The 22,268-nt window shown below is 41.8% G+C and overlaps 1 protein-coding gene across 1 annotated transcript in view; it reads left to right on the top strand.

Moving 5' to 3' along the window:
* Window positions 1-22,268, top strand: part of LOC126482223 (atrial natriuretic peptide receptor 1) — a 1,286,869-nt gene that overhangs the window by 531,128 nt on the left and 733,473 nt on the right. The window contains exon 5 of the mRNA XM_050106202.1: window positions 6,601-6,726. Within this exon, the coding sequence (XP_049962159.1) occupies window positions 6,601-6,726 (126 nt within the window). The remainder of the gene's footprint in view (window positions 1-6,600; window positions 6,727-22,268) is intronic.

Here is a 22,268-nt window from a genome sequence, read left to right as displayed (position 1 = left end):
CAATTATACCTGGTAGCGCACTCAGAGCCTAATGTTTGGGGAAACATTTGGAGAAACAAAAATTTACTCCTCAGTACGCAGGTTAGATCCACGAGATATGACGTAGTGAGACAAATACGTAGTACCAAGCGACGAGAAGCTCAGCAAAATTGTCTTACTTCCGAAACCTTTCTGCACACACTGCAACATCTTAGATTCATTAGTCTATATTTTAGTCAGTATGAAAGGTAATTCGGTAATGGACTATGAAGAAGATGACCCTTATCAATAAAACTGAATTTAGCTACACTACCGTCCAAGAGATACTTCAACTCGCATGATACTTATTTCCAGTGTCATAATGCGTACTCTTCGCGGGCAGGACATTTTATCACTAACTACAGGAATTTCACATTGCGAAACTTCGGAATTTTCATAACGAAAGGCCACAAAAATCCTTAGAAAAATATCTGCATTTCCTGCTCATAGCCTTATAAGATGACGAACTTCATTTATTGGGGCTCTGATAATAGTCCAGTCAAATTGCAGATATACCTTGCAAAAGGTGGGGTAGAAGAGTTTATTTTTTCAACTCGTTCATGTGGTTGGAAATATTAGAAAACCGAGTTTTGCCAACAAAATCTCGCTTGGGAAAACTTTCTGCAGTCAAAAAACGTGGAAAATTTCGGCCTTTTTCCGTTTTTCCAATATATCTCAGTTTCATTTGCTCCTATGGCTTTAACGTCTATTTACTTTTTTAAAGAGCACAAAATTCTCTACAAATTCGATTCTTGCCATTTTTTTCTACTCCCAATATCTAAGGCGCTACAGCGCCTCAAAAAATACCAATTTTTCAAATTTTGAGCATAGTGGCAAGATACCTTATTTTTGAACACTATTTTTTTAGTTTCTGTTTGTGTAGTATAAATACATTATACATCATGTTATATGTTGGAATTTACCATCTCACTTTCAAGTATTCAATTTCTCTGCGTGCAACATGAGGATTGCTGGGCACTCAACTATTGTGATTCTTACATCACTACCTGAAGTTCACTATGGGCCACCTCAGCCTTGGTATTTGTAAAACTATAAATATAAAAATACATCATTAAGAGACGTAGACACACACACGCACACACACACACACACACACACACACACACACACACACATGCACACAAAATAAATTGCCTCAGGAAACTGAACTATTATTAGCTGCAATAGGCAACCTGATTAGGTAGGTAATTATTCTTGTGTATAAAAGCCACACAATTGACATTAAAAATAAGTAGCTTTATTACAATTAAAATGCATTGTCAGTTACTAAAAAATGTTGACAGTTCTGGGTGTGTAATACTTGTAATATCGCACATTAGCCCACTTGAGACAGATATGAGCATCACTTCCAACGTTTTGATGGGCCAGGTTCCTCAGTGTCACCAGAAATACCTTGAGTTACGGATTCGGGGTCTGTACCTAGAGTTGATCCCGGATTGACCTCTTCTTTAAACAGCGAGTCAGCGTCAGCAAGTTCGTTGATTTCGTCAGCGGTTTCCTCAACACCCTCCATCACATCTTCTTCACTGTCTTCATATAAAAATTTTGGCACGTTTTCACAGTTGACCCCAACACATTTCTTGAAAATTGAAGAACATTCCAAACCCGCTTTTCTGCATGAGCACGCTCCGCCACAGTTCAGCTTGCATGAGCATGAAACAATGTGAAGAAGTGTTTCAGGTGCTGGATCTTGGCTCGTTATAACGGGTATTGGACCGCGGTCACTGTGATTCCAGTCCCATTTCTCAGGAGGTTTCAAGTTTCCCATCCAACTTTGGACTTGTTGGTAAGTCCGCAACGAATGATGTTGTGCAGCATCTAGTGTAGGTGGCAACCGTGCAAAATTCAGTTTGCTTTTTGTGGCAGGACTTGGCGAATAGCTGGTACCGCAAAGTGTCTAGTGTGTGGGAACTGCTGACACCTCCACTATACAATGCGATAGTAATCTGTTTTGTTGTTGTTATTATTTCTTCACGGGTAGCATGTGGTTTATTGAACGTGCAAAGCGCTGAGGTTAGGTGTTCATTTTTCGCAACAACATTGCAGCACTTAATTTTTCCTTGACCAAAAAAAGCGGATGTTGTATCACATCCGCTAGAGACGTGAGTGAACAGAATATATTCACTGTAAAACTTGTAAGATGCAGGGGAAAACCACTTGTCTTCTGCATTTCCTCTTCCTGGCTTTAAGAAAAATAAGTTTTCAATGCCTTGCCCCAAACCGGTCATGAGCACAAGCAGGTCAACATCTTCTCCTACAATAACAACACTTCCAAAATCTTTGGTTCTTGAAATGACACATGTTAGAATAATAACGTCAGCATCTTCTTGTGCCTGGTGCACTTCAACGCTACACTCCAGAAATTCCTTTTTAAGAAGTGTGATCAAACGCATCTTGTTTCATTCGTTGCACAAGAACTTGTCCTGAGGGACTTGGTTCACCATCTCTGATTCAACCACAACGTCAACCGAAGAATGTTTTTTGGACCTAGGAATCCTCTCAGCATTCTTTGTGCTACATTTGTCTCCCTCACATTGATACCCATCAAATACAATAGCAAATTGAGATACAAATTGACGTTGCAGGTAAGAAACATAGCATTGGGCTATTGACTTGAAGCAAACATTTCGAGTCCAAGTCACTTTGTGGATAAGGTACCCTCCATCAAAATTTCGTTTGGCATATGGCAGTCTTACCTGCTTGGTTAAAAAGTCATCAGAATTCCCTTTTGCACATAAGAAGCATTTCTCTTTGAACTAGAACTGACCTTTTTCCTGCGACCGACGTAGCACGCCTGTTGGTTCCTGAGAATGTCGAAGGCTAGCTGCTATCATTCTCTCATTAATGTACTACTTGTAGCATGCTTCATGCACAATCACTTCACTGAGCGTTTTCAAAACACGGGTGTGAGCAGACTCCCTGCGTTTAGCACTACAATCGATAAGTGTGCTCAGTCCTTTCTTTTTCACATTGCATCCACCACTCACCACAGTTTTTTCGCAAATGAAACACAAATTCCTGTCAGACATACTCATTTTCAGCACCACAACATATACTGAATGGAGGCGACTCCAAACTGCAGGACCCTTATTGTTGTGTGCTAATAGCTGTCAGCGCGCTGTGAACAATCGCTAGAGATAATTGCCTTCCGCCCGCCAAAGAATAAATACGCTTTTGTCCGCTAAAGAACAATTCCTACATACTTTTCCTTATAACTGATCATTAACGTGAGTCAACTGTAGAAAATGTACGGCACGTGCATGCAATCGTATTACATATTGTAACACAAATAAACTTCACGCAATCCGACGTGAATGTGTTCGTAGTTACTGAATATGATGCTGTTTGTCCTGGCCCAGCAGCAGAGTGAGATGGTAAATTCCAATGAATAACATGATGAGTAATATGTTTATACCACACAGATAGAAAGTGAAATAACAGTGTTCAAAAATTAGGTAATTTGCCACTTTGCTCGAAATTTGAAAAATTGGTATTTTTTTACGCGCTGTAGCGCCTTAGATATTGGGAGTAGAAAAATATTGTACAAATCAAATTTGTAGAGAATTTTGTGCTCTTTAAAAAGGAAAATAGACGTCAAAGCAATAGGAGCAAATCAAACTGAGATATTTTGAAAAAACTGAAAAAAGTCCGAAATTTTCGAAGTTTTTTGGCTGCAGAAAGTTTTCCCAAGAGAAATTTTGTTGGCAAAACTTGGTTTTCTAACCTTTCCAACAATATGAACGAGTTAAAAACATAAAATCTTCTACCCCACCTTTTGCAAGGTACAGGCTTTTTTTCTGACAGTTTCACTGGACTATAAAAAAATGTACGCAGATGGACTTCAGTAAGCAATACGCTTGAAGTACCAGTTTCGTTTTCAAAGAGGAAGAGAAGTTTAGCAACGGAAGTTTTCAAAATGTACAGATCTCATTCTGGAAGAATAAAGCTTTGGTACAGTAATTAAGTAAGGTCACATTTCTTATACTGTAGATCCCTTGCATTTCTTCATAGTTGGAAAGAAGAGAACTTTTATTTTGATTTATTTAATTACGTTTCAGTGGTAATCATGCGAATTTTTTTTCTCTTTAGGATTAAATTGTATTGAGGAAATGAAGTGATAATATTAAGGAAAACAGGAAATTTAGTTTCCACTTCCTGTCAGGAACAAATTTTCAGTTTTTAGTACAATATCAACGCTAAATATCAGTTTTCATGCCTGTGACTATGCACTCATGTCAACAAACGTGACAAATTTCCATTCATGAATAAATAAACAAATGCACATAATGAATGTGCATCCAGAGGAAGCCTGTGGCCTCTTGCAGGCCAAGTGAGCAGCGAGTGGTGTTTGCTGCGTGTGCACTTGTAATATTCCTAATTTTGACTTGTGTGTGTTATTTGCTGTCCTGATATGTAAAACCAGATGTAGTACTTGCGTGTATTTTTGTATTCTCTGAATTGGTTTACAAAACATACTGCCATGCAAAGCCAACTGTAATATTCATATACTATACTGTTAATAATAAGCAATGTAACAAACAGAAATACAGTTATCTATCCGGACAGCAAAACCACAAAAACAAGTGTAATAACAGTGTGTGTTAACCTAAGGAATAAGCATCAGACTTTAACTTGTTTCTTCAAATAAGTCATTAGTTCAGAGGTATGGCAAATAACAGTAGTTAGACCACTATTCTGCATCGATAACAATATGTGTGGTTGGTGGTACACTATTATTTGTCAGTCTAATTAGTCACACGTAATGGAGCTGAGTAGGTCACCAGAAAATATTGCAACTCCCTAATTACCTAACAGACTTCACTTTAGATTTAGATCAAATATGGTTCAGCAATACAAGAAAAGTTTAGCCGCTGGAAACAAAACTACAGTATCCAATTGCTTAATCAAACAGACTGATTTCATGAAAACAAAAGTAAATTTGGACAGGGGGGGGGGGGTTCTACTTCAACATATTTGGTACTCAACATTTCATTGATTCACTATAATCTGTTTAACGTTACTATTTATCACCATTAATCATCAACTTAGTGTTTCGTTTCATTAATACGTATGTGGTATAACCTTACGTAATCATTTTAACACGGAAAATAATAGCAATGTCAATTATGAAATTCTCAGTTATTCCTTCCATCAATTATTTCACTGATTAATCACTGATTTGTCAACAATATGTTAAATATTTCACAGTCTTGGCTGAATACAGGTCACTCGAAATTATCATGTACCAGGTTGGGATCCTGCTTCGTTTATGAGCGGGATAAATTATCAGGTGGACACAATTGTTAATTTGGATGATAGTTATTATTCTTAAAGCAAATTTTAACTTCCTGACACACACTATAATACACAGCCCAAATGTCGTACCCTGTAAGCTGCGATCACTCGGAATTATCATGCACCAGGTTGGGATCCTGCTTGGTTTATGAGCGGGATAAATTATCAGGTGGACACAATTGTTAATTTGGATGATAGTTATTATTCTTAAAGCAAATTTCAACTTCCTGGCACACACTATAAAACACAGCCCAAATGTCGTACCCTGTAAGCTGCGATCACTCGGAATTATCATGCACCAGGTTGGGATCCTGCTTGGTTTATGAGCGGAATAAATTATCAGGTAGACACAATTGTTAATCTGGATGATGGTTATTATTCTTAAAGCAAATTTCAACTTCCTGGCACACACTATAAAACACAGCCCAAATGTCGTACCCTGTAAGCTGCGATCACTCGGAATTATCATGCACCAGGTTGGGATCCTGCTTGGTTTATGAGCGGAATAAATTATCAGGTGGACACAATTGTTAATCTGGATGATGGTTATTATTCTTAAAGCAAATTTCAACTTCCTGGCACGCACTATAAAACACAGCCCAAATGTCGTACCCTGTAAGCTGCGATCAGCGACGGTGGCGTTGGTGGCAACAACTGCATTAATATCAGAACGGCCAAGAGCAGTTGTGCATGTCGGACTTATTTCCTCTTCATAGCGATGATCCATCTCATAATCAACAGCCCGTTTTTCTCCCCATACCAGGCCGTGATAAACTGCAGTTTCCAAACGAGGCAAGATGTAGCAATATGGCGCACTCCACACTATGCTGGCCTGGCGCTGTACGTACTGCCTCTAAGATCACTGGCCACCGACTGACCTTGTTCCCGCCCGCCAAAGCGCGCCAGTCGTTTCCGCTCCCACCTTTTCCTACGCTTACACAGCTTTCCGTTCCTGACGGGACTACTCCATCTTTTTATACTATACATATCTCATACAGCCCTAAGTGAGTGCCAGTAACTATTACACACATAATTACATTATAGCACCTTTTTACATTTAATAATTATAACAAATAGATATCTTTACAATATTTAACAGTAAATATTACACCCTTTTTCTTAATATGTACACTCATTTTAATCTTATCAAAGAGTTTCAGTATCGATTTCGCTTCAAACAAAATGTCTCTATTTCTGCTTTAACAGTTTCAATAAAATATTTACAATTTTTTTTTAAAAATATGAACAATAATGTCACACACTCAGGCAAGAACCTGGAGCTGGGCCTGAAGCAGGAGGGCGTGCTGAAGTTCGTGCGCGAGCTGGACGGCAACGAGGAGCAGGAGGAGGTGCTGGAGCAGTACCTGCGCGACGCCAGCATGTACGCGCGAGGTGAGTGCACGACGGCGACCAGCCTCTCACTGCCGCTTCCTGCCAGATCAGAACTGTGCGCCAGCAGGGACTCTGACCCAGAAGCTTGCCTCTCATACCAGCTCAGCTGTACAGGCACGTGCTTAAACTGCTTAGTTGGCGAGAGCATTGCCTGTGAAACGCAAGATCTGGTGTTCGAGACCCAGCCCCGCCACACAGTTTTGATCTGCTTGGATCTTTCAAAACAGAGCACAGCCTGTTGCAGAGTGAAATATTCATTCAGTCACTCCTCGTTCTTTTCCATGACCTCTGTAGCAGCTACATCGAGTATTTTCAACTAATAATTCACTTTTTACTAAATAACATTTTAACATTTTTACTGACACTGTAGAATTTCAATTGGCCACAAAGTTAAGTGGATAACGCGGAATTACCGCCCTCGGCATACTCCTTAAAGCCCTGACTGGAACAATATTTATTTCTATATGATTTACTGTCCGCAGCTCTTGCTCTTGCGGTAGCGTTCTCGCTTCCCGCGCCCGGGGTCCCGGGTTCGATTCCCGGCGGGGTCAGGGATTTTTCCTGCCTCGAGATGACTGGGTGTAGTTGTGTCGTCTTCATCGTCATCATTCATTCACGATAAGGTCGGAGGAAGGCAATGGCAAACCACCTCCGCTAGGACCTTGCCTCGTGCAGCGGTGCGGGTCTCCCGCATCGTCCCCTACGCTCCTCGGAGTATGGGATCTCATCATCACCACCATATGATTTACTGTGATTGAAAGTATTTCCCTGAACACTGGTTGATTGCATCTAACTTACTACAGTGAAGGTACCAAACAGAAATACTGATTAATTAAACACTTAAATCTATTCAGAAACACATCTACTAAGCAACATATAAATTCCGCTATAAAAACAGTGACAACTGTGTTTCTAAATTTAAATATGAGTTATAGTTGATAGCAGTGTTACTTGCCCATCTATGAATTTACTATAGGCCCACTTGAGAATTACACTCTAGTGAAGTACAACTGCGTTCTTACGTGTGCCTCATAGCTGACTGGTCAGCCCAGCAGGGTGTCATGGGAGGGGTCTGCGTTCGATTCCTGGCTGGGTCAGACACTTTCTCCGCTCGGGGAATGGGTGTTGTGTTGTCTTAATCATCATATGATTCTCATCAACACGCACATCGCCACAACGGCGTCAGCTAAAAAGACTTGCGCCAGGTGACCAGTCTCCCTAATAGGAGGTCCTGGACACACGATATTTCACTTCATTTGCAATCTATATATCCTGCAAATTCCGGGCGGAAAGACTGACTGGAAGTTGATGACGGTCCCCAGACATCACACATTCAGTACAAGTGCGATGAACCGGAGACCGTCGATCATCCTGGATTCGAAAAGCGTGAAATCTAGCTGAGCTACTCTAGCAGACCTGCGAGAGATCCTCATTCAAAAGATGACGAAGTTGCGTCAAGCTACACGTTGGACAAGCGCGAGGCCCTTCGTGAAGACGAAGTTGTCACCACCGTGTTGCAACTCGAAGATGTTGAAGGCTCAGCCAAAGTGTAACGCCAACTCGATCCACCCTCCATTGCTTCTGTTCCTGGTTCAATCCGGACACCTCCTCCACCGAATTGCAAGCTGGTGTGGACACCTCTGCGATCGAACCGGAAGCTAATGTTGACACTCCCGTGACTAAACCATTGTGACATTCACTTACGCCCTCCAAATTCCTTCCCACCAGACGTTGCTAGTTGCCAGTTGCAAAATTAAGTAGCACTGCCGCCCAATCGCGAAGACTCCCTCCAACTAGAGAATCTCGCCACCATAGTGCTCCTCGTTCAGATGCTAATTACAGCATTAACATCGCCCCTACTACAAAAAAATCGACTTCAGCATTACGCTTTTGAAGTCACAAGCTATAACGCCAACTGCGCGTTTGGCCTTGCGATTGAGGACTTGAGAAATAAAAAAAATGAAAGAAAATAGCTGCGCCGGCCAGAGTGGCCGAGCGGTTCTGGGCGCTACAGTCTGGAACCGCGCGACCGCTATGGTCGCAGGTTAGAATCCTGCCTCGCGCATGGATGTGTGTGATGTCCTTAGGTTAGTTAGGTTTAAGTAGTTCTAAGTTCTAGGGGACTGATGATCACAGATGTTAAGTCCCATAGTGCTCAGAACCATTTTTGAAAATAGCTGCTATGAGGCAAGACTTTGATACTCTTAGCCCTCGCTTCCTACAAGCGGCGGATGTTTATGGTCAAAGGAGGTCCTCAAAAACACGGCGCTGCACTACTCATCCGAAAGACACCAGGCTGTGCGGCAGGACGCTGAGGACGGCCGTTCCGGTCTCCGCTCAGAGAGCCCGTCACCCGATCGCTCCCATTTCTCCAGTCTGTTCCTCGCTCGCCCGACCCACATCTAACCCAGTGTACATTCACATGCGTACTGCAAATTTCCACAAACCAGTGAGACCATCATCATGTCAGTAAAGGAAAGAAATGGAAATCAGAGAGGGCACCCATTTCATCAGTAGCTCTCATTCTGACTTACCCTGTTGTCAGTTACTGAATCGCAAAATCACATTCGAGTTTTGAGTTAAGTGGCATGCAGAATTGACTACCGTGTTTCATAACACCGCTAATCTATTTAAAATATTGTTCTGAAGGCACCCTCTTTAGCTAGGTAGTGGTGCAGCTACAAGCAAAATTTTGTCTCCAACACCTCGATTAGTTTGTTCAGCCTTTGGCGTGCCTCAAGGTCAGTCCAGATTATCAAACGTCAAGAGACACCGCAATCCTTAGTGCGTCATCTGATTATTAGTACCACATTGACTCCACCAGATTCAAATCCATGGAGAATACCCTAACCTCATTACTTAGTGCTGGATTATGAGCAGAAGGCAAATCCTTAGACATGATGCTATCTTAACCAATAAGGACAAATGATCCAGCAAACAAATAAAGAACAAATCTAAACTCACAGGTCATAGTTAATATTACATTCAACAGCATATTCTTAAAACTTACTCTGCCTGACATTTAAGTTCTGTCGTAGAACATTCAGATTACGAGGTAACTGACTTAAGGTCATTGGTATTTGTCTAAGGTTAGGTTAGTGTTGTTTTAACGTCCCGTCGACAACGAGGTCATTAGAGACGGAGCGCAAGCTCGGGTTAGTGAAGGATGGGGAAGGAAATCGGCCGTGCCCTTTCAAAGGAACCATCCCGGCATTTGCCTGAAACGATTTAGGGAAATCATGGAAAACCTAAATCAGGATGGCTGGAGACGGATTTGTCTAAGAATGTGTAATATATAAAGTGTAATTCCTGGACTGACATTGAGAACACCCATAATGAAAGTTTGTACATTTGCATCCTCATATGATATTGAATTACTCTTGGTGCTGACCAAACACGAAACAACGAAATCCAAAACTGAGCATGTGGGCTTTAGGCGTTTTAAACATTGAACATTATTAATAAATTATCAGAGAAATTTGCTATGACTACCCATGTTTCAGGAATAGTTACATAATTCTATGAGTATTGAATGTACTCCATCCTAACTGTAGTGTACACTTAATATCTACACAACAACATCGACATAACTTTTGGTCGCACTCTTATGACCTAACATGTCAAATTTGCCACATTCAACACAAGACATTAACAAAATATACATGAGACATGGAATTCATAACACAACAAGGTCAATGAACAAAATACTCATTTACAAATAGTCAATTAAGAATGAGCCTGATCTACCTTTTAGAAAAAATATTTGTTAAATGTTACATTCGTGATGGTTCTCTGACATATGTGTCTCTTGGGGGTCACTTAATGCACAAAGAACTCGGGAAGGGTACGCAGAATAGTCTGACACAATTGTCTCATGAAACTCTGCAGTAGGGGCATGTCGCTACACTGGGGCAGGCAAGGCACAGGCCAACAGATGGGCCACCTTCTCATCCTTGATAGTTCAGAGAGGGTTGACTATTGCGCCTTGACATATTCATGCTCGACTGATCGTGGCTAGCCCTCAGCATCGTAGTTTCTGGAACACAGGCGTGTGATCCAGAACAGCAGTCATCAGTGTACGAAAGTGTGTGCGGATGCAGCTGGTACTGGTTACTGATATCGTTTCAACTGTGCTCTGATGGTGATTACTATAATCGCCTGGGCAAAACAGCAATTTTATGGACTAGTTGTCCGACAACTCTCTACACAGACATTATGGTTTAATGAAAATAAGGTAAGCCAACCTGTATTGTCAGTACTGTTAGCTGTGGCAGGTAGCGCTCATTGATGTCTTGTCGTCAGTTAACTTAGACGGACAGAATTTGCATCTGGCATATTTGCTTTTGGTTGCCACCCATGGGGCTTGGTGTTGATGGACTTCCTGTTTGTGTTCTTCTAACAATGGCAGTTGACTTTTCACTTCGTGGTAGCATTTTTCTAGCTTTAGTGTAAAGAGTAACTAGGAGTCTTCCCAGTTCGTTGCGAAATAGTCTTCTTTTGTAGAGTTTCTTTCTACCCTGGATTATTTCTCTCCACAGCACAAATGCATTGAAGGTAGAAGTATCAATAAAATTGTGTGAGATGATTGTTGGCAGCAATCTGTTATCGTCTTGAATGTGTAGGTGTATCTGATGCTTATTTCCTCACTGTTCTGCATTATGCTCAACAGGACAAGCTGTTCATTCTTCCTCGGAGCATTAGATACGGCAATGATATCCTTCGTAAAAGACAACTTTGACATGTGAACATCTTCTGCACTTGATATGTAATTAGGGAGTTCAGGCTTACTTTTCCTAACCACTCCCCACCCCCAGCATTGTAAGGTGTCTTTTGAGAAGTCCTATGCCTAATGCATATGATGTTAAGAAATTGTCACATGTGACATTTTGTCCTTTTAGCTCGTATGTCAAATCAATGACAATTCTTGATTTTTCTCAGGTGCTTGTCGAGATGGTTTTTCTGTACAAATTTCTGCCTTAAAAACGTCAGAAGTACCACTATCACAATATGTCCATGTCCTTACCCCATATTTCGAAGGTTTACTTGGTGTATAGTGTTTGGATGGACAACATCCTCGGAAAGCCATCAGTTGGTCATCAACGGTTACATTGTCAGTATTTCTACCCACTTATCCCACAGAATTCTCTTAGGTGCAGATTTGTCATTTACTCTTCGTGCTCCTCGATCAGAGTTGTCACTTAAAAGTAACACACGTGAGATGCAGCAGAACCGATTCAGCGACATTTCGGGTGGAAAAACGGCTCAGTCTGTTTCTGGTCCCCACAGACTCTTTGATGATTCACCATATGATTTATACACATCAGCCAGTAATAACAAGCCAATATAGGATTCAAGTGTAATTTCCTCTAATGCTTCCCAGCTATCCCCATGAACTCTTCGACCCTCAAAATTAGTCATTTCCACCAAAATATTCTGAATATTATCGTTCATCACAACTTGAAAAAATTTTATATGCCATACTTTGGCGATAGTGTATCTTCTCGGGCCAGGAGTCCGTTTTTATAGTGTTTGCACTAGATGCTCTTCGAGTTTGCTTAAAAGGTTCTAAGTTCCATGTGATTTCTATGTCTTTAGACGGAACAGGTTGAACAGCTTGCACATTGTCATTTTGGGTATCGGCATGTGAAATGTCTTCTGAGTCGGATGAAGAATGAATGTTGTCATCGCTGGTGTGATTTTCTTCTTCAGAAATAATCCCCAAGAAGTCAGATGGATTTGTTAATGCTTAAAATTGCTAATCGGGAAGAGCTCGTTTTGTCATTATAGACACAAAGAAATTACTATGATAGATACGGGAATTACGTCTGCACAAAACAGTTGATAAAATGCAGCTGTTAGCGATAATGTGCTGTAATAATCTGAACGCAATCAACATCTTGCATTGTTACATAACCATCACACATTTCAATAATAAGAAACCAGATATTTACTTCGTCATAAAACCCCGTTATAGATAAACGGCAGGCATGTAGAAATAAAGCTTGGCTATGATATTTGTACATCCTGTGAATTTTTAAGCCCCCTCGGTCATACTAATACGAGGAACAAAAGTGTAAGAAATTAGACTTTACTAAGGGGGAGGCAAGCAATTTTCTTTTACATTTGAGCTTTAAAGTATTTAGAATGATTGGAGAAACAAAATCATCAAGTTTAGAGCAATACACTTTAAATATTAAAGGTTATAGAATAACAAATTCCTTTTCGGGTCGTATTGACTCCAAGGACCCCGCACTCGTACTAAACCTCCAGAAATGTCTCAGTTTAGCCTGTGAGTCCGTAGATGGTGGTATAAGGGGCGTACAGAATAACTGGCCACCGTTTCTCACCCGACTTTTGCGATAGTTAAGCCAGACCGTCCTTGAACTGACTTAGTGAGCTGCCGCGTGGGAACTCTTCCTACGTGTTATGTGGAGATGCTCTCTTAGTATCCTGTCCTTTTGCGGAGTCGTTGCAGTGCCGTCGGATTCTGAAAGTCCGTCACTACTGTCTATTCTTTAAGTAAAGAAGCGGGAAGATGTTTTTCTTTGCAAATAATTGTTTCACAGGATGCCATTATGGTACATTTATTTAAGAAACACTGTGCAATGAACTTGATCACACCGATTTAAGCTAACTATTAACGGTTCAGTAGCATGGTATACCGCATGACTAGATCGAAACCCATCCAATCGACGACTGTCTACTATGGCTCACAGTCTGTAACCTGAGCGTACAATCGGTATAATTCATATAAGATTGTACATCTTTGGTTATGCAAAAGTTATTCATTTATTTATTAATATCAACGTTTCCTGGCATTGTAAAATTACTGAAAGGTATTATTTATGAGCCATAGACTACTCCTAATGTCTGAGTGCCAAAAGGCAACATTCGCTAGCAGATATTTATTAATAACAATTATTTGATTCGCTCCAGAATTAATGTACTTTCCCTACGTATCTCTTTGCTGACGTCACGAGTGATTTCGTCATCGGCACCTCATCCCGCTGTCTCTGAAAGCGCCAGATGGCCAACCGCCTCTGTTAGCCATCGTGGGAACCTACCTCTCTCTCCTTACTTCGTACGTACCGCAGCACTGATAAATTCACTTCACGTATGTGAAAAAGCAAAACTGGAAATGAAGTGAAATGCACTCTTCTCTGCAAATAAGTGGTACCTTACAATCCTAAAATAACAGCAAGATTCAAGAAAATCTTTCACGGTGGGATGGACTCGAAATCAGTGAATATATACTGAAAGAAACGATTTTTTTGTCAAAATCGATTAGTACAGAGTGTTTCAAAATGACTATACGGGTTTTAACGCTTTGTAACATTTATTGAATTAAAAATATGGCATTTCAGTCTTTAATCGCTATTTTTAATTTCAATGACCGGTTTCAGGCTAGCTGTCCATCTTCAGATCATATATTGCTGTTACAGAGTAACTTGTCAGTACAGAACAATCGGTTCGCTGTCATAATAGTTATGATATATGATATATATCCCACGTGTTGTGTCTTTTGCCTGCATTAATAGGCATAAAGTGCCTATGTCTTTCATAGATCGTACTGCTGGATTTGCACTCGGTTTGTATTTAGATATGTAGATGGGTTTTATTTTGTGTTGTTTTAATGTGTTCTGCCATTGCATTGATTTGAATTGTGGGCCATTATCCGAAATTATTCGTTTCACTCGACCTACCTGTCTGAGAAAATTTTGTCTAAATGCTTTACTTATAGTATGACCTTTGCCCATTTTAATGGTGTAAAGGTAACATATTTAGAAGTAAGTTCCAAAACCACAAATATGAAAATATATCCATTTTTCGTGCGTGGGAGGGGGCCCATCAAATCCGTTGCAGCTATTTGTTTTCGACTATTTGTACCTTTCAGAACAATTATTCGTTAGCAAAATTTTTCAACAAGATATTTTTCTGACCTAGTTAGGCATGTGGTCGACCTTCATTCATGGTATTTTATAATCCTGGCCATTCTCTAACATTCTCCATGGTGTCTGTTTGTTCTATGAGACTATCGATGATATAATCAAATACTTAAAGATTTCAGCGTCAGCTCCATGGCACTCCCTGTAGAAGAATCTTAATACTAACTAAATTTAGTGGGAGAGGTTCAAGGCATTCCTATTTTTAGTTAGCTGGTAAAATAACGGCGAAAAAGCAGTTAAGTTTACCATTGGAATTTTTGTTCTACTCACAAAACATTGTTTATAAATTGCGCTATTGATGAAAGGAAATATTTTAATATAGGATGATAAAAACCAACTGCGTTCAACAAAAATGTGAACGAATATCCCCTGAAGGGGTTTCCAAGTTCTATAATGGATCGAAGGATGACCTATGCCATATAACATCTATAATCTAGTTTTAAATTGAGTTTCATAAAAGAGAAAACTATCAAAAATGGTCTACAGTGACCCTCAATTATCTTTAATTATTTATTTAACTTGTCGTAAACTACAGTGGCTGATGTGGCTTCTCAATAATTATATAACAGAGAAACCATCGCATTTCAGATTTTAATTTCAAGTAGCAAATGTGAATACCACGAAGTTTAATTGACGATCGACACTAGTATTACGTAAAAAGGGACGTAACAGATGAGACTTCTGCAGTTCTGAGTGTAACAACTCTCTCGAACTTCTCCTTACTACTGTTTACCTAAATTGGTTTAAGAAAAAGGTATCTGGCTGTGTTTTCAACTTGACCTTAAGCTCCGCCTGCAAAAATTCTGTCTATACAATGAGAAACGTTATACTTTTCATGGTGGGGCAATGTTTTTAATGTTTGCTACATAACAGAGACGCATATAGTCTCACGTTAAAACTTGCAACTTGTGTGGCCCTTTTAGTGTTATCGTAATATCTATACTGTTCTTCTGGAGGGCTCTATCTTTTAACGTGGGCTGGAAGGTGGACCTCCCAGCGATCGGCTGGCGATGTGTGTGTCCTTTATCATAGGGCCTTCTAGCCTACACGGCTCTGCTCTCGGCTTGTGTTCTCGTTTCTCCCCTCAGAACTGCGTCTGTTTCACAGTGGGAAGGTATGACGTGCATTTAGGCGTTCTTGTGTTAGTCTGTGGAATTGCATTTGATCGTATTACTTTGGTTAATTTAATGTCAGGATTTATTTGGAGCTATGTGACATACTGCCGGATTTGCTATCATGTCAGGATTTTCATGGAAGGTGTTGGATTTGCCTGACACATTAGAAAACACCTCAGTGTTTCTGTACTCTTAAAGTAGCTTTGCATTGTATGTTGCTACTTTATGTGAAGATGTTGTTACACTAAGTAATGCTAGTCTGCTGATGTATACTCAGCGGTGTGTAACTATATCTGTCTTGAGGTTTAGCCATTCACGAGTCAAATATCAAACATTAATAACATTATCATGACAGTCGTGCAAATGCAGTGGTCAGATTTGATTGAAGTACTCCCTGATAAGTGTTATTCAGCACACAATATATACTAAGCACTGCATAATTAGTACTAACTTAAACAGTGGAAGTTATTAAGGGGTGCAATATAGACAAGGGGGTGTGCTCTAAATGGTAGAGAATACATTTGATGAATCTTTAGAAGCAATTTTCGACGAGAAACAGTCTCTCTCCCTCTGCGCTGAGAATTCGGGGCTCCAACACGTGTGAGATGTTGGAAGCAAACGGAAACACAACATCTTGTGTATGACTGCATTGTAGTCCTGGCTGCGGCTGTGTGGTGTGGGAGGCCGTTGATGCTGCCACGGTTCATGTCCTCTGGCCACCAGGCCCATTGAGGTGGTGCATTGCTGATCACTATGGCATGCAATGTACTTTTCTGTCAAACTTCACACTTGTAGCATGTTCGTTTGAATACAGATGAAACTGTTACATCCCTTCATACCACTCTGGGTGGTACATTTTGACAATATAAGAAAATGCCTACAGTAGTTGTTAAACATGAAACTGGCAGATATCAGTGTAATTTTTCTGGCATCTCCACATTGTAATTGTTCTGTGGCAAAAGCCTGCGTTGTTTAAATACCTCCACATCGTAAGTGCTACCTTTATTTGACATGTTATGCTGGGTTGGTGCATATGCTGTGCTGTAATGCAATCCCATCCATTTTGGCACTCACCTATGTTCACTGTGACACTAATGCAACAGCAGTAGTTTTAACAAGTGAACTATCACGCATTTTTTTAATTTACCACCCAATTTTCGGATCATAAATTATGTTAACTGAGTATGTCAGTTATCACTAAACACTCACTTTAACAACAGTACAACCTCAGACTACTATTAAGTGTAAATAAAAAAAATCATGCTTCTTGTCTTGCGGTGGTAGTTGTAAAACTTAGTAGCTCATTGTTTAAAAACATAAAAGCAGTGGGCTATTTTTCATTTAGCATTTGGGATGCCTTTAGCATTGTTTTCTAACGTGATATTAGAATATACATGTCATAAATGCTGGATATTTTTAATTTCCTGCTATTTTTACACTTTCATGTCGTACAGGCGAACTCACATTGCAATTCACTGCATCTTGGGGACCCTTTGATCTTCTGTTATCTTGGATTGGCGGTGTTTGAGTATGCTCTCAAAGAACATCTGCCATCTTGTATAAATATGGCAAACATGCATGCTATGGTGATTCTGTTAGGCAATAGGATAGTGAACCATCCCCTACTTTTGAATTGCCCTCTATTTAACGCCTATTCAATTGGCCTAGAAGAAAGAGGGTGAGGCAAGTGGAGGGCATTTTGAAGGTGTGGGGACTGGGATGCGTCTGAAATAAACTCGTTACCAGTGTTAACCGTGAGCCATAAATCATATACTGCAGATTGCGTTTCCTATGCCACGTACGCCAGAATGCTCCCTGCCAAACCACTAACGCTATTAAGCAGGTGGTCGCAATTTTTAGCTCATCAGTGTTTTTGGGAATGGTTATTAGGCACATATTGAAAGACCTTGCAAGTGCGAAGAAAGTAAAAGGAATGAAAGAATCATATATCGATCCAGAGTGTGTAAAATAACAGGCACAGGAATTCATGCAGTCACTGTGGATAAGTATACAAACATGGGATGACCATCTAGAGACCATTCAGGAATCAGCAAGGAAACTCAACACACCATCACAACATACCAATGGTGGTACCTAGAATGTGACGGAGCTGTGGAATCCCATATCCAAGCCCGTAAAAATTTGAATAGCCGCCAAATTTCGAAGAACTGGCACAACTTCTTAAAAATATAGTAAATGCATCCAAAAATCAGACAAATTAAACGCACGTACCTGTTTAGAAGATGGGAGGAAATTAATAATGACGCAAGACGGAATAAAGTGCTAAATCTGTACAGAATTTTTATCACAGAACTAGCAAACTACAGACCACCACGTACTACATTCCGCTGCCCAGACACGTCACTCGAGATGAACAGAAAGACTAATTGTGACAACCTGATGCATTACTTCGAGGAACTACACAACTCCAAATCTGCTACAGAAAAAGTACAATTTCCACAGACACATGATACAATACCGAAACATTAAGCCTGAAAAAAAAGCATAGGAATGGTGGAAGACAATTTAACCGCTGAGATGTTCAAAATCGGGGGCAAACTAATGGCTGACGTATTACAAGACATCATAGTGAATATAAGGAAAAGCAAAGTTATCCTACAGTTAGGAAAGATAGTTTTGTTCATCATCTACACAAAAAGGAAGGCAAGACGAACCCAAAAAATTAATGAGGCATTTGTCTCCTGCCAGAGACTACAGAGACTACAAAGTACTCTCTCGTGTCCTCCTTACCAGATTACATCAGCTGACAAAATTAAAGGTAGGTCAATATCATGAGGACTTTCGACAGCGGCGATCGCCGGCCGTTGTGACCGAGCGGTTCTAAGCACTTCAGTCTGGAACCACGTGACCGCTAAGGTCGCAGGTTCAAATCTTGTCTCGGGCTTGGATGTGTGTGATGTCCTTATGTTTAAGTAGTTCCAAGCTCTAGGGGACTGATGACCTGAGATGTTAAGTCCCATAGTGCTCAAAGCCATTTGAACAGATCTCGTCAGAACACATACGAAATCTAAAAATTGTGCTGCAGCACCACCAGTCGTTTCCTGCAGCCCTCAAGCTTGCAGTTTAAGGAAGACAGCGTGTATCACTCGATACAGCTTCACGCTGTTTAATATACACTATGTGATCAAAAGTATCCAGACACCCAAAAAACACACGTTTTTCATATTCGGTGCATTGTGCTGCCACCTACTACCAGGTACTCCAGATTAGCGAGCTCAGTAGTCATTAGACATCGTGAAAAAGCAGAATGGGGTGCTCCGTGAAACTCACGGACTTCGAAAGTGGCCAGGTGATTGCGTGTCACATGCGTCATACGTCTGCACGCGAGATTTTCACAGTCCTAAACATCACTAGGTCCACTATTTCTGATGTGATAGTGAAGTGGAAATGTGAAAGGACACGTACAGCACAAAGTACTGGCCGACCTCGTCTGTTGACTGACCGAGACCGCCGACAGTTGAAGACAGTCGTAATACACTCCTGGAAATGGAAAAAAGAACACATTGATACCGGTGTGTCAGACCCACCATACTTGCTCCGGACACTGCGAGAGGGCTGTACAAGCAATGATCACACGCACGGCACAGCGGACACACCAGGAACCGCGGTGTTGGCCGTCGAATGGCGCTAGCTGCGCAGCATTTGTGCACCGCCGCCGTCAGTGTCAGCCAGTTTGCCGTGGCATACGGAGCTCCATCGCAGTCTTTAACACTGGTAGCATGCCGCGACAGCGTGGACGTGAACCGTATGTGCAGTTGACGGACTTTGAGCGAGGGCGTATAGTGGGCATGCGGGAGGCCGGGTGGACGTACCGCCGAATTGCTCAACACGTGGGGCGTGAGGTCTCCACAGTACATCGATGTTGTCGCCAGTGGTCGGCGGAAGGTGCACGTGCCCGTCGACCTGGGATCCGACCGCAGCGACGCACGGATGCACGCCAAGACCGTAGGATCCTACGCAGTGCCGTAGGGGACCGCACCGCCACTTCCCAGCAAATTAGGGACACTGTTGCTCCTGGGGTATCGGCGAGGACCATTCGCAACCGTCTCCATGAAGCTGGGCTACGGTCCCGCACACCGTTAGGCCGTCTTCCGCTCACGCCCCAACATCGTGCAGCCCGCCTCCAGTGGTGTCGCGACAGGCGTGAATGGAGGGACGAATGGAGACGTGTCGTCTTCAGCGATGAGAGTCGCTTCTGCCTTGGTGCCAATGATGGTCGTATGCGTGTTTGGCGCCGTGCTGGTGAGCGCCACAATCAGGACTGCATACGACCGAGGCACACAGGGCCAAAACCCGGCATCATGGTGTGGGGAGCGATCTCCTACACTGGCCGTACACCACTGGTGATCGTCGAGGGGACACTGAATAGTGCACGGTACATCCAAACCGTCATCGAACCCATCGTTCTACCATTCCTAGACCGGCAAGGGAACTTGCTGTTCCAACAGGACAATGCACGTCCGCATGTATCCCGTGCCACCCAACGTGCTCTAGAAGGTGTAAGTCAACTACCCTGGCCAGCAAGATCTCCGGATCTGTCCCCCATTGAGCATGTTTGGGACTGGATGAAGCGTCGTCTCACGCGGTCTGCACGTCCAGCACGAACGCTGGTCCAACTGAGGCGCCAGGTGGAAATGGCATGGCAAGCCGTTCCACAGGACTACATCCAGCTTCTCTACGATCGTCTCCATGGGAGAATAGCAGCCTGCATTGCTGCGAAAGGTGGATATACACTGTACTAGTGCCGACATTGTGCATGCTCTGTTGCCTGTGTCTATGTGCCTGTGGTCTTGTCAGTGTGATCATGTGATGTATCTGACCTCAGGAATGTGTCAATAAAGTTTCCCCTTCCTAGGACAATGAATTCACGGTGTTCTTATTTCAATTTCCAGGAGTGTATGTAATAGGCAGACATCTAGCTAGACCATCACACAGGAATTCCAAACTGCATCAGTGTCCACTGCAAGTACTCTGACAGTTAGGCTGGAGGCGAGAGAACAGGGATTCCATGGTCGAGCGGCTGCTCATAAGCCACACATCACGCCGGTAAATGCCAAGCGATGCCTCGCTTGGTGTAAGGAGCATAAACATTGGACGATTGAACAGTGGAAAAACGTCGTGTGGAGTGACGAATCACGGTACCCAATGTGGCGATCCGATGGCAGGGTGTGTGTATGGAGAATGCCCAGTGAACTCCATCTGCCAGCGTGTGCACTGCCAACTGTAAAATTCGGAGGCGGTGGTATTATGGTGTGGTCGTGTTTTTCATGGAGGGAGCTTGCACCTCTTGTTGTTTTTCGTGGCACTTTCACAGCACAGGCCTACATTGATGTTTTAAGCACCTTCTTGCTTCCCACTAGTGAAGAGCAATTCGGTGATGGCGATTGCCTCTTTCCACTAGATCGAGCATCTGTTCATAATGCACGGCCTGTGGCGGAGTGGTTACACGACATTAACATCTCTGTAATGTACCGGCCTGCACAGAGTCCTGACCTGAATCCTATAGACACCTTTAAGATGTTTCGGAACGCTGACTTCGTGCCAGGCCTCACCGACCGACATCGCTGACTGTACATATTCCTGCGAGAGTGGAAATTGTCATCGAGTCTAAGGGTGGGCCAACAGCATATTGAATTCCAGCATTACCGATGGAGGGCGCCACGAACTTTTAAGTCAGTTTCACCAGGTGCTCGGATACTTTTGATCACATAATTTAGTACACGAATGCCGTAAGGATAGAAAAAAAACTAACTGAACCAGTCAGACTCCAACATACACAACGTCTAAAATAAAACTTGTGAATAATTTATCCAAATCTTTTTATATAAATCCGGCATAAGGTATGGTGATGGTATCTCTAGACGTTTAGTAGATAGGTTACAAAATATAACGGAAATATACACTTAGGAATAAATATGAGACCAAAAAGTAAAATAATCAGTATTACCTTTGGTGACTACCTAGAAGTGGTAACCCGGACTGCTGCAGATGATATGAGAAAGCTTAATGAGATCGTCATCAATACTAGCCTCCAAATCCCTTATTAGAGGACACCGTATGTGGACTAAAAACACGCGAACCGAGATATGGCATCAGTATTACTTCAGTAACTTGATGAAATTGTCAGGACCACTGACAATGGCAAAGCCATGAAACACTTGCAGAATAATTGCTAGAGCCCACCTAATGATCTGAACAATGTATAGCATGGCATCCCAACCCATCAAAGCTAAACTACGCCAGTGCCAAAGAATCGTTCTCTCAGTAGGAGTAGTTGAGACATCTTCATAAATCGTTATCGAGAAAATGGAACGACAGATTCTGCGGAAAATATTGGGACCCAAGAAACAAGACGGTATCAGCTTGCTCAAAAGTTCTAATATAATGTGTACCCTGAACGATTATTTTCATAGCACGAAAAAGACGTCTGAAATATTATTGTCATATAGCACGAATAGAT

The sequence above is a fragment of the Schistocerca serialis genome, chromosome 5 (genome assembly GCF_023864345.2).
Source record: "Schistocerca serialis cubense isolate TAMUIC-IGC-003099 chromosome 5, iqSchSeri2.2, whole genome shotgun sequence".
NCBI classification, from domain to species: Eukaryota; Metazoa; Arthropoda; class Insecta; order Orthoptera; family Acrididae; genus Schistocerca; species Schistocerca serialis.
This window is presented reverse-complemented; position numbering and strand designations above follow the sequence as displayed.